Source organism: Barbus barbus (assembly GCF_936440315.1).
Source record: "Barbus barbus genome assembly, chromosome: 33".
NCBI classification, from domain to species: domain Eukaryota; kingdom Metazoa; phylum Chordata; class Actinopteri; order Cypriniformes; family Cyprinidae; genus Barbus; species Barbus barbus.
Window position 1 is genome coordinate 8,681,567 of NC_136761.1, and position 14,928 is coordinate 8,696,494.

Genomic DNA, 14,928 nt, shown 5'->3' on the forward strand with positions numbered 1-14,928 from the left:
TATGCCACAGATGCTATGAATAGATCTTCACTTGTTTTGAACCCAGAGGTTTTCTTTAAGAGGAAGCAGCACTAGTGCTGAATTAAACACACACAAACAGCAAAGACTGTTTTTGTGTGAGAGCAACAATTTGGGTTAAACGGGCAGCGCTGATAAACACATGGCAGTGTCCTGACCTCCTTCATTATCTCCCTCTGTCTCCGCATTACCGCTTTCTTTGGAAGTGGAAGTTCAGTGTCTAAGCGTATCAGCGTTCGGAAAGTGAGATTAGAGAATCAGACTTCAAAGAACCGAGTGTATTCCGCCGCAATTTTAGTAATTAAAAACCTGCTCAGATTTTACATCTAGGTGTGCGTGTGTGTGTGTGTGTGTGTGTGTGTGTGTGTGTGTGTGCGCGCGCGCGCTTGATTAGATGCATTTTTCAAATCATAATCGTCACAAAAGTGGAAGATCTGAATCCTCTAAATCTCAAAAACTTCTAAATTCCCAATTAAAAAGTAAAAAAAGAATATTTGATGTCAAATTATTATACTCATGACACATGATAACACAATACTCTAATCAGTATTGCTTTATATTTTATAGCAATTTTAGTGCATCTATTTTTAATAGGACTGATTTATTTTTAATCAATGGTTTTTCACTATTGAATGATATGGAATGAATTTCCTCCAGAAATCCATTGACTGTGCTGTGATTGACTGGTGTATTAGTGTGCTGCTCTCTGATTGGCTCTTACCACGTCATTTCGGCTCAGCACCTCCAGAATGTTGTTCAGAAGTTCCACGCTGTTGCGCTTCTCATCCTGAAGCCCCTCTCCCACCACAGCCAATGCCCCGCTTAGCTCCCGGAGCATCATGGGTAACAGGATGTCACGGCAGTCTGGAGATGAAAACATAACGTAAAGTAAATAATATCAAAAGAAATAAGTAAATAAATCAAACTCATTAAATGTTATATAAAAATTATGAATAAGAATCAGAATGGACATCAGGACATTGTGGAGGAAACAGTTTTTTGGTACATGCAAAGACTTTATCCACTCAAAAAACATATTCAAATGTGTAAATGTATAGAAAGAAATTATCATAAATTAAAATAACTTATTTTAGGTGCAAATATAAGAGCAGGTGAGTGTATTGAGTGCCTTGAGGTCTGTTTGATGCAGTGAGTTCAACGTGACTGACTCTCACTCAAGCATCTTTTCTCCTGCCTCTTAAAATCAGCATATTAAAAGCTCATTTAAACTCTGGCTCATTACCAGCTGATTATCAATGATGAACCATCTGATTTTGCTGAGAAAGTCAAAGTCAGAGAGAAAGATGATCTAAAGCAGAACACAAATGTACCTTTCAAAAGACAATGACAATGAATTTTTCACATTTTAATACCATGTGTGTTTGTGTGTGTGTGTGTGTGTGTGTGTGTGTGTGTGTGTGTGTTTGTGTGTGTGTGTGACTATTGACTGTTCAACTCCATTTGAACAATCAATAGCAAATACTTAAACTAATGAGCGCCAGATTGTCATAGCAAAGTCAGAATTACCTCCTCTCCTAGGTTCACGAAACGGTCGTCCATAAAATGCGTTGCTATTCTGTTGTAAGTAATCTTAATGATTCCTAACTGCATCTACTTTCAGAAGGCCAAATACAGTGATTTTGCTTTCGCCTAGATACATCAACCTAATGGCTTGTTAAAGTTGATTTTGACATGACTTTACTTGAGAGGGCCCAATCATAATCACTACTTACTGAACTCAGCTCATGATTTATGTTATATTTCTATCAAACACACATGTACTAACACAGAGAGTATTCAGCCCGGTTAAGAGATGCTGTGTGGATCTTCAAGAAGTCAGAGAGCGGAGGTACAGTAGCATCACGGCTGTGTCTGGATGGACAGTGAACTCTTTCCAGTTTGAGCATTTCTTTAGGAATTGTTCTACAAATGTTCTTTGTGGGTTTTGGGTTTTAATGTTTTTATTAATCCGTGTAGAAACCACAATAGGGTGAGTTTAAAGGGAAAGAGAAGAACATAAAACAGACAAGATCAGTCATTAGTGTATTTTGTATTTTCTACACTTGATGAGGAGGATCAACTAATCCATTGCCACCCAATAATGTTTATGACAAAGCTGAAGATGTCAAATGCTCAAATTATGATAGTATTAAATTAATTTCAAAGTCAGAGTATTTCTTATTCCTTCTTAAAGAGGCTGTTTGGTTTAGTTTACCCATGAATGTTAATTAATGCATTAACTATCAAACATGTACTAACATGTAGTAGGCTGCCGTTATTCATGCATGAATCCATATGACTCCAGATGTAGTTAAGGATAGTTCATAATTAGTGAATAAACTCCTCCATAATTAAACTCCTTTAATAATCATTAGTATGTGATGAATTAAGTATTAATTTAGGCATTAGTACATGATTATTCATGTGCCCTTATTATAAAGTGTTACCGAATTAACATAGATTAAAGTGAAAAAGACTTAATATTTAGTTGCAAATCCTTTGCTTTCAATAACTGCATCAAGCCTGTGACCCATTGACATCACCAAACTTTTGCATTCTTCTTTTGTGATACTTTTCCAGGCTTTCAGTGCAGCCTCTTTCGGTTGTGGTTTGTTTTGGGAGGGTTACCCCCTTCAGTCTCCTCTTTATCAGGTAAAAGGCATGTTCTACAGGGTTTAAGTCTGGAGATTGACTTGGCCAGTCTAAAACCTTCCACGTCTTGCTCCTTTGTTGTTTTGGCAGTGTGTTTTGGGTCATTATCTTGCCGCATGATGAAGGATCTCCCAATAAGTTTGGTTGCATCTTTCTTTAAATTGGCAGACAAAATGTTTCTGTAGACTTCTGAGTTCATTTTGCTGCTGCCATCGTGTGTTACATCATCAATGAAGATTAATGAGCCCATCCCAGAAGAAGCTATGCAAGCCCAAGCCATGACATTACCTCCACTGTGTTTCACAGATGAGCTTGTATGTTTGGGATCATGAGCAGATCCTTTCTTTCTCCAAACTATAGCCTTTCTGTCACTTTGGTAAAGGTTAATCTTTGTCTCATCAGTCCATAAAAAAACATTTTTGAGGCTCATCTCTGTACTTTTTGGCAAACTCCAGCCTGGCCTTCCTATTCTTCTTGCTAATGAGTGGTTTGCATCTTCTGGTGTAGCCTCTGTACTTGTGATCATGAAGTCTTCTGCGAACAGTAGATTGTGATACCCTCACTCCTGCCCTCTGGATGTTGTTGCTGATCTCACTTACAGTTGTTTTCCTTGGTCTACCTGTTCAACGTCTGTTACTTAGTACACCAGTGGCTTCTTTCTTCTTCAGGGCATTTCAAATGGTTGAAATGGCTATGGCCAATGTGTGTGCAATGTCTCTGATTGATTTTCCTTCTTCTCTCAGCTTCACAATTGCTTGTTTTTCACCCATAGACAGCTCTCTGGTTTTCATGTTGGTTACACCTCTTAACTATAAATGCAGTTTGAACAGGCAAAACCCAAATCTGAAACTGAGCGTAGACATTCAGTGCTAATTATTGTTTGAATAATCACTGTTATAGGACACACCTGGCCAACAAAATACACCTGTCAGTCACATGTTCCAATACTTTCGCTCACATGAAAAATGGGTGGGTTCAAAAAGAAAAGGTGATATCTTCTAAGTTGTGTGTCAGATCCAGATCCAAAGCCGGCATGTAAATTTCTTGTCTGATATTCATCTTTTGATGTCAGACCCAAATGTTTTCAGTCTACAACATAAATAAAGGAATTGGCCTCACTGTCCCAATACTTTTGAAGGGGGAGTATATATATATATATATATATATATATATATATATATATATATACACACACACATACATATACAGTGCCCTCCAAAAGTATTGGAACAGTAAAGACAAAATTGGCTGAGGAGTTAAGACATTAACAAATATGATTACAAGGTGAATATGAGACAAAACTACAGAATGTCACATTTTATTATTGGGTGATTCAACACATAGATGTTTTACCAGCTAAGATCAGCACTTTTAGAGTTTCATCCCTCTCTCTGATGTGAGCATACTGAGAATTGTTAAAAATGGAGTTATCTGTTTTTGCAAATGAACTCGATAGATAGATAGATAGATAGATAGATAGATAGATAGATAGATAGATAGATAGATAGATAGATAGATAGATAGATAGATAGATAGATAGATAGATAGATAGATAGATAGATATAAACTGTATTTGTGTAACAGATTCACTGTATTCAGGTCAAAGAGCCAAAGTCTATTCAGAATGCAGCACTTCATGTACAAATGCATCAGTGTTTGCCATTGACCTGATCTTCCCACACAAGCATTCCTCTCAACGTCTCCCTCCCATTTTCTCTCTCTCAGAGCTCAAATGAGTCTCAGCAGGTGAGTTTCTCTCTCACAAGAGCGCAATGCATCAAGAAAAGGCAGATATCATGAATGTGATGAGTTTCGAGCGCCATACATCACCACGGTTCACAGAGAAACATTTAGAGCGGCTCATCACAGTGAACGGCCAGTTTTACCGTACGCTTACAGTATTGTTGCACCTTCAGTCTGGTAAGTAAACGACAACCATAAACGTCGGCACTAATGCTAATTACCGAGGCGAACGGTAATTGGATTTGTCACACTTAATGTCCCTGTGAGATAAAGAGCGGTGAGAGCGAGACTCCTCAGAGGAGAGATAAATGTGGCCCTCAGGGAGAAAGAGCAAATATTGAGTGATCTGAGCTCACGAAGGCTTTGCTAGTGTCACTTTTTATGGAGTGTCCAATTTCATCATCAATATGCTGGCCAAGAACAACAGGAAAATGTGCTGTCGAGCATTTTCTCAAGGCCAAACTGACCCTTTCACCTCCTGGACCGAAGCAGCGCTCAGTGACTGTGTGTTTATCATTATCATAATCCAAATTAAGTATTAAAACATAAACACACACGTATACATCATGTGTACATGCGCATACCATAAAGTTAGAGTGACCTACACATCCAGAGTTCACGCTCGCAGCATTTTTCGGCTGAGCAGAAATGCTTTTACCTAACAGCAGAAAACACTTACTCGACAGACTCTATATTACTGTGGACTGATCCTGGCCGAGAGCCAAGCTAGCGATGGCCAAAAGTGCTTCATCTATCACTTAGATGACTTCTACAAATAATGCATTTTGACTGGAAATGAATAATGGAAAACGCCGCACATCAGTTACTCTTCTTCGAATTGTCTATTGTTTGTCTTAAACACATCACTTTAACATCTAATCTGTTTCCTGCGAGGACTGGAAAGACTTTTTTATATGATATTAAGATATTTGGAGTGATATATCTTGAGTGATCAATTGAGACACGTCACAGCTTTCATGGTACTACCATGTGTCGCCAGCAGTAGACAAAATACACAGATCAAGCACTTGAGTACAGATAGTCTAATAAAACATTACTCCAGTAAAAGTATTAAGTGCTCCTTTTACATTTTACTCAAGTACAAAAGTATTTGAATTTCAATCTAATGTATTAACTGTAAAAAGTACTGATCGATTAATGTTTATGTTACGATTTTTATTTTAATGTGTATGCAAACATACTAGTTTAAAACTCATTGCTTCAGCAGTAGGATTAGATGCAGGGGCAGTAATTTATTTTCATGTTTTAATATTTACATTTTTAATGTTTAGTTTTTACCTAAAACCTACCCCATTGAGAGATGTTTTCGATAATGTGGATATATCCACATTTAAGCATTTCATACAGTGGCAACCCACCCTTTTAAAGCAGATCTAGTTCACAAACAACTGACTGTCCTGATCTATGATTTTCATTTACAATAATAAATCCTAAAATTCACAGGTAAGTATGTGGTCCTTAGCTATTGTCAGGACAGATCAGCATTCACTCTAAAAATGCATTGTTGTCACGTGTTTCTGAATGACGTTTTAGCAATCAGATGTGACCACTTGATCAGATCCCTGATCACTTAGATTGATCATCGTTCTACCTTTCTTCCTCAACCAGGACTGAAGTGAAGACTAAGTCACAGAGCTGGTTGAGTATTCCAAAAATGAATGTAATCTCACTCACTCAGTCTTTCTCTCAGGAGGAAAAAATCTTGACAACTGCTCCCATAAGAATCATAACTCAGCCCTTTTCTTTTCGCCAAAAAAACCCTCCTTCATTTTCATCTGTCATTCAATCCTGAGAGTTCACAATAAGCTATTTCACATGGTAATAAGACCTCATTTCAATTACCCAGCTGGCCAGATGGACCACCGCACTGTGCCACAGACAAAAGTGTGTGAAAACCGAAAGCTCCTTCATCGACACTGAAGATTGAAATCAGACTAAGCTTTAACTTGGGCTCTTCATGCAGCACTCGAAGGCCTAATTCAATCCTATTTCTATTACTGAGATTTTAGATGTTCGTGCACAATAATACCCGCCATGTTCGCTACGCTGTTAATATATATATTTCTCCTTGATGAAATGTGTTGAGCATCAAATTCACCTGTAATTCTCTCCTACGGGGTGGAACGAGAGCGCAGCTGAAAATTGGATCTTCAGCTGTTAACATACTGATGACAGCTGCATCGGACAATCACAAACTTTAAAGTGCAAAATTTCTATGGTTCCTATTTAGGTGGGACTTTCAGAGCAAAAACAACAACAGCTGCTGTAAACATCTAACTGCACTGAAAAACAGCCACCATTTCTATAGATGTCAGACTTTTAAAGACACTGGTCATTTTTGGGTTGTTTTGCTTCCATAACATCTCCTTTCAGACTAGAGGAAAGAAAACATCCAATATACACATAAAGTGTTTATTATATTGCACTCTGTTTATTTGTGCTTGTAGATTTCCATTATAATACACATCTTAAGAGCCCTTTTTTTCAAAATGAGCCCACAATCTCCACTTCAGCAGCACTTGCACCAAACTTTACAGATTTATTGCTGTCTATATTCTGAAGGTTTTTACAGAGGAGTTTGTTTATATATTATTCGCATAATTGTATTCCTAAAAACATGTTGACAATTATTTTTTTTCTGCCTGTTGACAGTAGTTTTAGTAAAAACCCGAACCCTTATGTCAACAAAATGAAACAAGAACTTTGAACTTGGTTTTATACAATGTTTAGATTTCTGTCCTGAAAATGTATGCAAAATTAATGCATATTTACGTAGATAACGCCTTGTTTGCATTGTTAAACAGCTCAGAAAAATAATAAACAAACATGGATAGAGGGATGGATGGATAAACCTGTATATTTTACATGCCTTTAGCCTTTATTTATTATTGTGGAATATTTTGAAATAGAAGTTCTCTCTGCATCAATCTTTGCAAAACAAACACTTCCACTAAAATCCAGGTTTCAAAGCTTTTGAGACCAGAATATTACCATAGCAACCACACAAAACACCCTAGCAACCGCATAGCAATGCCCTGGAAACCATCCTAGCATCATAGTGATGAAAAGCACAAACAAGCTCCAGTGACTCACAAAATGTAAAACTCTAGTTGGCAAACGCTGTTATAATCAAGGCCAGTGGAATTACCTCTGAAAGCCCCTTAAAATGAATATCAATTCCAAGAAATATTCTCATTTAATTTCCCAGTTAAAAACCATGGCAAATTCTGCCCACAGATCTTGAAATGAGTGCAACACTTCCATCAACAGATGGTGACATGGAAAAACAGGGGGAAAGCTGAAAGAATAATAAAAAATTAACAAATAAGAGTGAAATGCATTTTCCCTGCTGTAATGCCTTTTAACCCAGCAGGATAAACAGTCGTAAAAGCCCTTGGCAACCGTAACCATACAACAGCGACATTAAGGCCTGAGTGGAAAAAACTTTAATTCACTTTCACTGCATTTGAATTAGTCAGATGAGGTGTGTGTGTGTGTGTGTGTGTGTGTGTGTGTGTTTGACACACTTCATCATTTTAATGCATCTCCACTGAGAGAGTGAATAACGGCAAATTTGTGTATTACTGTGTGTGTGTGTGTGTGTGTGTGTGTGTGTTTTATTTCTATATTACTCTGGTTATGTAATGCACATTTCATTGAACCATTTCTCATTAGAATCATCAAGCCTAGAAATCAAATCATCATTAGGGCCACACAAACTCGCTGTCCTGCTTTAAAACACACATACAAATGCCAGGATACCTGTGAAGGCCTAAAAAGCATGAATAATTCATAAAGCCTGAACAAATGCACCCACACAACAGCGTAGCTATTGTTAACTAAACCTATTAAAGACTGTAACTGAAATAAAGCTAAAATATTTGATTAAATGTTTTTTTTTAAAACTAAACTAATACTGAAATAAAAATAAAGCTAAAAGAATATTTAAAATACAGACACATAAAACAAAAACACAAGAATGACAAAAATCACAAAATTACAAAAATGTAAAAATAGAATGAAAATTAAACTAAATAAATATAGACACACTGTTTTGCTATTATAAACTAAAACTATTAAAAATTGTTTTCGGTAATTAAAATAAAGCTGAAATAAAACTAAATGTAAATATTTGATTTAAAAATATTCTAATGAAAATAATTCTAAAGAAATGGAAATAAGTTGGAAGTACTAAAATTACTAACACTAAAGCTTAAAAAAGCTAAATTAATTAATTAAATCTACATAGAAATCTGGAAACATTTACAAGAAACGAAAGTGACAAAAAAAAAAAATCACAGCAAAATTACTACAACTTAAACTAAAATTAAAATGAAACTGAAAATATAATGGAAATGGAAGGTGAAGTATTAAAATGACAAACTAAAACTGAAGTAAAACATAAATGAAAGCTACATAGAAATATTTAAAAATGTACATAAGTGCATTTATGTAAAAACAGAAATAAGTTGAATTAATAAAATTACTAAAACTAAAATAGTCATTTAAAATTTTAAAATTTACAAAAACAAAATTACTAAACTAAAGTTATAATGAAACAAAATATAAAAAATAAATGCTAATTCAAAATAATAATAGCATATAAGGAATACTAGAATAACACTGACACAGAAAAAAAAATGAAAGCATTACAGAAGAAAACGTGACTGACTGTAGTGAGACTGTAGTGAGCTTCATAGTGGTTTATCGCTCATATGGGTTTCAATTCACAAAGCCAAAAGAAAGTAAAAAACTAGGACTGATCGGTGTATAAATAGTCATTATTATATCAAGCGACTCTCTGTGCATATTTCATTAGATTATATTATCATAAAAATGATTTTTTTGCACTGAAGAGTTAAATAAAAAGTCAAACATTCAGATAAAGTTCTGAGTCACAGGAAAGATGAGTTTATGAAACTCTTTTATTAAAACTAATCTCCATCTCTGGCTTTTATGCATGGCGATTCTCTTCACGGAGCATCCGTACGTATCAAACACACGTGTGATCCAGGAGCGCTGGTCTGGGATCAGATGCGGTCTGTGTGTTTGTTCTGATCTCAGAGAATCAAACTGCTCTAACATCAGCCGACGGCTCTTCAAAAGCAGCTGTGATTTAAAGATCTCTTTTGAGTTAAAAGAATGCAGCAGATCGGAGGCAGATGACAGTTTCTGGGTAATTCGCTCGTTATTTCTTTCTTTAAACGATTCAATAATTCCCGTCTGTCAGGTTTGCGAGTGTGACAGCAGAATTATTTGAGCTAACTGCTCTCATATTATTATTCATGAATCTAATTTCACATCAAGTGGAAATTAAATGTGTCAAATGCAGATTCACATTTGTGTGTGTGTGTGTGTGTGTGTGTGTGTGTTTTCCATTCCAAGGACTAAAGTTGCACATCATCATGATAATAGTATATGTACTTAAAGGGATAGTTCACCCAAAAAAATTGAAATTAGTGATGTCGGCGTCCTCCTATTTCTTTAGTATATGTACAATAAATGATATTTTTAGCTGAAACCGTGGTCCTTGGTGATTCATAAAATGCAAGTCAATGGCTACTGGCACTTTGAGAATGAAAATAAGCATAGCAGACAAAAATGGTGTTGCCTGACATGCTTATTTTGACTCTCAAAGTGCATTTTCTGAATCACCAAGGACCACCGTTTCAGCTTAAAATGGTCTTTGGGGTTCTACTGATTAAAAAAAAGTGTCACCTACATCTTGGATGGTCTGAGGGTGAGTAAATTAACACCAAATATCGGTTTGTAAGTGCAAGTATGAGCCTTTCAATCTACTATATGTGGCAACCTACTGTATAAGATGAGTTTTACACTTGGATTATGTTTGATTGATAAAGCTGATTTAGAAACCACTAAAAAACTTACTTTCATGCTTCGTGGAGTTAATTTCAGTCCAGAATTAAGTGTCAAAGTTGACAGTAAATTTGATCATTCTCGCTCTGTAATGAAACTGAACACTGCAATGAGAGTCTTAAAGGTTTCTAATATCAAAGATGTTTTAACCTTCATCCAAAATCCATCTTTTTCACCTTTCATTCTGTTTATGAACTATAATGCATCCAGGGTCCAAAACAAACACTCACCAAAAGCTGAATACCAGTTAAAACAACATTGGAAGAGTGAATTAAAAGAGTTCCTTGTCCGTTGGCTTTTATTAAGAAATAATTCATGGCTAAAATTGAACTCAATTGATTAACATTTTTTCTACAAGTTTTTCCACTCAATGTGGCAACAAATGTGAACTATTAAACCAGCAACTCATACTAAACCAGCAAAATTATGATGGATCTGCAGGTTTTTGTAACAATCAGACAGTTAAAAATGTAGTTATACATAATATAATTACTTTACTCTTAGTTAAATGAAACTAAAACTGAAATAAATAAATTTAAGCTATACAAATATTTTACAATATATAAAAATGAATTAAAATGACAAAAACACAACAAAATGACTAAAACTTAACCAAAAATGTAAATTTGATTTGAAGTGCAGGTGTGCATGAGTTGTAATAACAGCGAGGGTCTCAGAGCAATGTCATTATTAAAAGGCTCTATCGGTCCGCATTATAATGAGAAGAAACTCGCTCACTTCACTGCACTGTATTCTGCATGAGATTTCATATACCGGAATAATTCAAATGTAACGAAAACGGTTTCAGATATGTTCGTTCATTTCCATCGTCTGTTTGAACCTGGTGCTGTTTTCATTCTTCATATGCATTTGGCTACAAACCAATAATGAAACGGTATGTAAAAAGCATTTCACATGTACGAGGTGAGCAGGGCACAAATGGCGGGGTTAATTGTAACACTACAAGATTTCCCACATAACAAAATTTCTTATTATTTTATCATCTCTATATAAAGACAAAATGTGCCAAAGTTCAAAAGTCTTTTGAACCATTGCAAAAGTAAATTTCTGACTGAAGTATCTCGGGTTTTAGTGTTTCTAAACATCTGTTTAATATTTTTGCCTATTTCACAATTATTTTAACACTAGAACTGCCAGAGGTCGCTGTATACCTAAAAGCGCCAGCGGGTAAATTTTACCCACACGCATGGCAACTGTTTTTATATGGCTAAAGAACATATTTCATTGTATTATGCCACTGTCTTCACAAAGAAGTGCCTAGAATCATGAAATTATTATGACTAGTCATCATCTACATTTTTACCCTGTTTTTTTTTATGTTCAAGACTTTTTAATGCACACTAATCCATTCTGTTCAGTAAGCTAAAAAAAAAAAAAAGCCTGCACAGACAACGAAAATGAGAAGGTGGTAAATATTCGGGTGGTGTAATATTATAATACAATGCCATTAATCAATATATTAGGATAGCCCATGTTATTTAAATGACTAAAATAGCCAATAGACAATAATGAGAAATAATAATTCATTACACTGTATAGGATGATGCTATGACAAATTCAAGCGCACAGCTTCACCTAGGCCCAAATGTTAATTTGTTTAGTTATATCATTTATAATTTGAATAAGTGAACAACACCAAAAAACTTCGGGTAATCAAAAAATTTTTTTTTATTTATTACATCATAGATCGGATTTTATTTTTTTCTTCAGGAAACGGCCAGACTAGAATAAGTAGCAACACAGTAGCGAACAATAAACGATATGGCAAGACAAAAATTAAATAATAAAACCAAACGTTGACCTAGTGTTAATCTCCTAACAGTTTAGATAGTTCTGCTTCGCTTCTTATCCTTTGCTAAAAAGTGTTGGGTTGTGCTCCGCTAATTCATAGGTATTTTACGAGGTGGCTAATTCGTACGAACTCTCTCGTACAAATTCATACGATTTTAGCTTTACAAGTTGCCAATTCGTATGAATTTGTACGAATGACCTACACCTAACCCCACCCCTTAAACCTACCCGTCACTGGGATTTAGACAAATCGTACAAAATCGTACGAGTGAGGTCGTACAAATTCGTACGAACTAGCCACCTCCTAAAATACGTACGAATTGCCGTGAGATAGCGTTGGCTAGCCCTGCACACATGGAAGGATCATGAGTGTTTAACAACACTCGCAGCACGGATTACAGTTCACTTGTCACTGGAGTGAGCTTGTTTTTGTTTCATATTTTAACAACTGTAAACAAAGAAATTAAAACAAATATTAGTAGTGAAATTGTACCATTGTTCTATAAAATAAAATGTTTTTTTATTTATTTCATTTCTGTCATATTAAACTTTTAATTAAGATTAAGCTTAAAGTAATCTCGATTGTTTTTTATCTCAAATATTTTGGTGGGTCGTGAAATAGTTTATACTTGTCTAGGTGGGTCGTGGAATGGAAAAGTTTGGGAACCCCTGATTTAGCAGATGCTTTTATCCAAAGTGACTTAGAAAGAAATACAACAAGCATCTTAAAAATTAAAATAAAATTGAAAATCTAACAAAAAACAGAAATAATAGAAAGTACTTTGGACCCTGGAAGAAATATTTTATGCTCACCAAGGCTACATATATTTGATCAAATATACAGTAAAAACAGTATAATTGTGAAAATTATTGCCATGTAAAATAATGTTTTCTATTTGAAAATATTTTAAAGTGTAATTTATTCCTGTGATGCAGCGCTGAATTTTCAGCATCATTTCTCCAGTCTTCAGTGTCACATGAGCCTTCAGAAATCATTCTAATATGCTGATTTGATGCTCAATAAATATTTCTTAATTATTATCAATGTTGAAAACAAGTTGTGCTGCTTCATATTTTTGTGGAAAACATGATAGATTTTTTCAGAATCCTTTGTTAAATAGAAAGTTCAAATGCATATTACATTATAAATATCTTTACTGTAAGATTTGATCAATTTAATCAATGAAAGTATTCACTTATTCACATAGACGCAATAAAAATCATCCTGACCCAAATCTTTTGCATACTTCAAAAACATTACATTACTAGACACTTTTAGCATACTGCTCTAAATGCATTAATGTTAATAATGCACTATTAGTATGGACACTACAAATGGAGATTGAGCCACCAGCAGCTCACTGCCACCTGTTGCTGTTCCCATCATGCCTTGTTTCTCCTCCAGGTGAGTGCCGGACACACTAGATGAGGCTAATACGGTGGAGGTAATTGTACAGCGTATAAATGTCCCATTCCTCTCGCGCTCATTTCAGACTGACATTTCACAAAATGGGGCCTCGTTTTCCAGCGGCCGGCCGGATAAATTTCAATTAAAATGCCTGTCAGGACGGCTTACGGGGAACCCGATAATTCAAAAATAAATAAAATGACACATGAATATATGAATAAGTAAACAGCTGGGCGCATCATGTGGGACAAAAGAGGAATCCTCGCATTGTGATGTCAAGCAGGCCTGGACCAATCGCTAGAGGCGAAAGAGCAGTGCTCATGAATATTTATGAGCGAACGCTCCGGACGCATATGGAGCGGACAGCTTGTGATTGTGCTCAATAAAATGCATGAATTTCATTCTGAAACCTGATCTTTCATGCAAACTAAGAGGATGTCGACTGCAACTGGAATAGAGAAATGATCATTTGCTGTGAAATCCGTAGAGTGGATCTGATTTTTTGGCAAGCCAAGCAGAGACAGGCACGAAAAACTGGTCAATACCCTGCAGTTTTGGTGTTTAAAATGCTCTGAATTTCATTTCATACCAGAGTTGCTAGTATATAAAGTCTCTCTAAAATGCAGGCCTGTCAAGTAAATTCTAGAGAACAATAGCACAAAATGCCACAGACCTAAACATCTGTCTATTACAACAATGTGTAATAATAACATCAACATTTAATGAAATAGAGCAGATGAAACTCATCAGGTCAAATTATACACACTTCATCATATGTGTGTCCATCATTGGTCATCGACTGTCGACTGAATAAGCGACGCTGATATCAATAACTAGAGAGCTGGGCGGACTAATATGATGTTGATATATATACAGTAATAAAATAGCCTGCCAAAATTTAATTATAACGAATAAGATGTACATAAATGTGCTGATACATGGATTTATATCACTACACACACATATATGTATATATATGTGTGTGTGTGTGTGTGTGTGTGCGCATATATATACCTTTGTGTATTTTATTTCAATTGACGTAAAAAGGTTTTTATAGTTTTTCTTCTAGTTTTAGTTAGCTATAATAATCCTGGTCATGCACTGACAAGAGTGCTGGTAGATTTTACAACGAATACAAGCGAAGGTTAAAACTTTAGGTTAAATGAGGCTGGATGATGAATCTGTCATTACCCATCATCAAACACACACACTCAACACAATCCATCACCACTCTCATGAGCAAAACCATCAGACACTTTAGTAAAACACACACATACAAACACATTCATCACCCGTCTGCATCTTATGCAAGTTAAAGAGCGTACACACACACACACACACACACACACACACCATTCATCACTTTATACAATCTAGTTAACAGGCCGTTTGGCAGG

The 14,928-nt window shown here is 35.5% G+C and overlaps 1 protein-coding gene across 2 annotated transcripts in view; it reads right to left on the reverse strand.

The window, feature by feature from the left end:
• LOC306852964 (dedicator of cytokinesis protein 2-like) overlaps positions 1–14,928 on the reverse strand; it is a 116,409-nt gene that overhangs the window by 60,769 nt on the left and 40,712 nt on the right. For both annotated transcript variants that reach the window (XM_079390094.1, XM_079390093.1), the window contains exon 25: positions 740–882. In XM_079390094.1, coding sequence (XP_079246220.1) covers positions 740–882 — 143 coding nt within the window. The remainder of the gene's footprint in view (positions 1–739; positions 883–14,928) is intronic.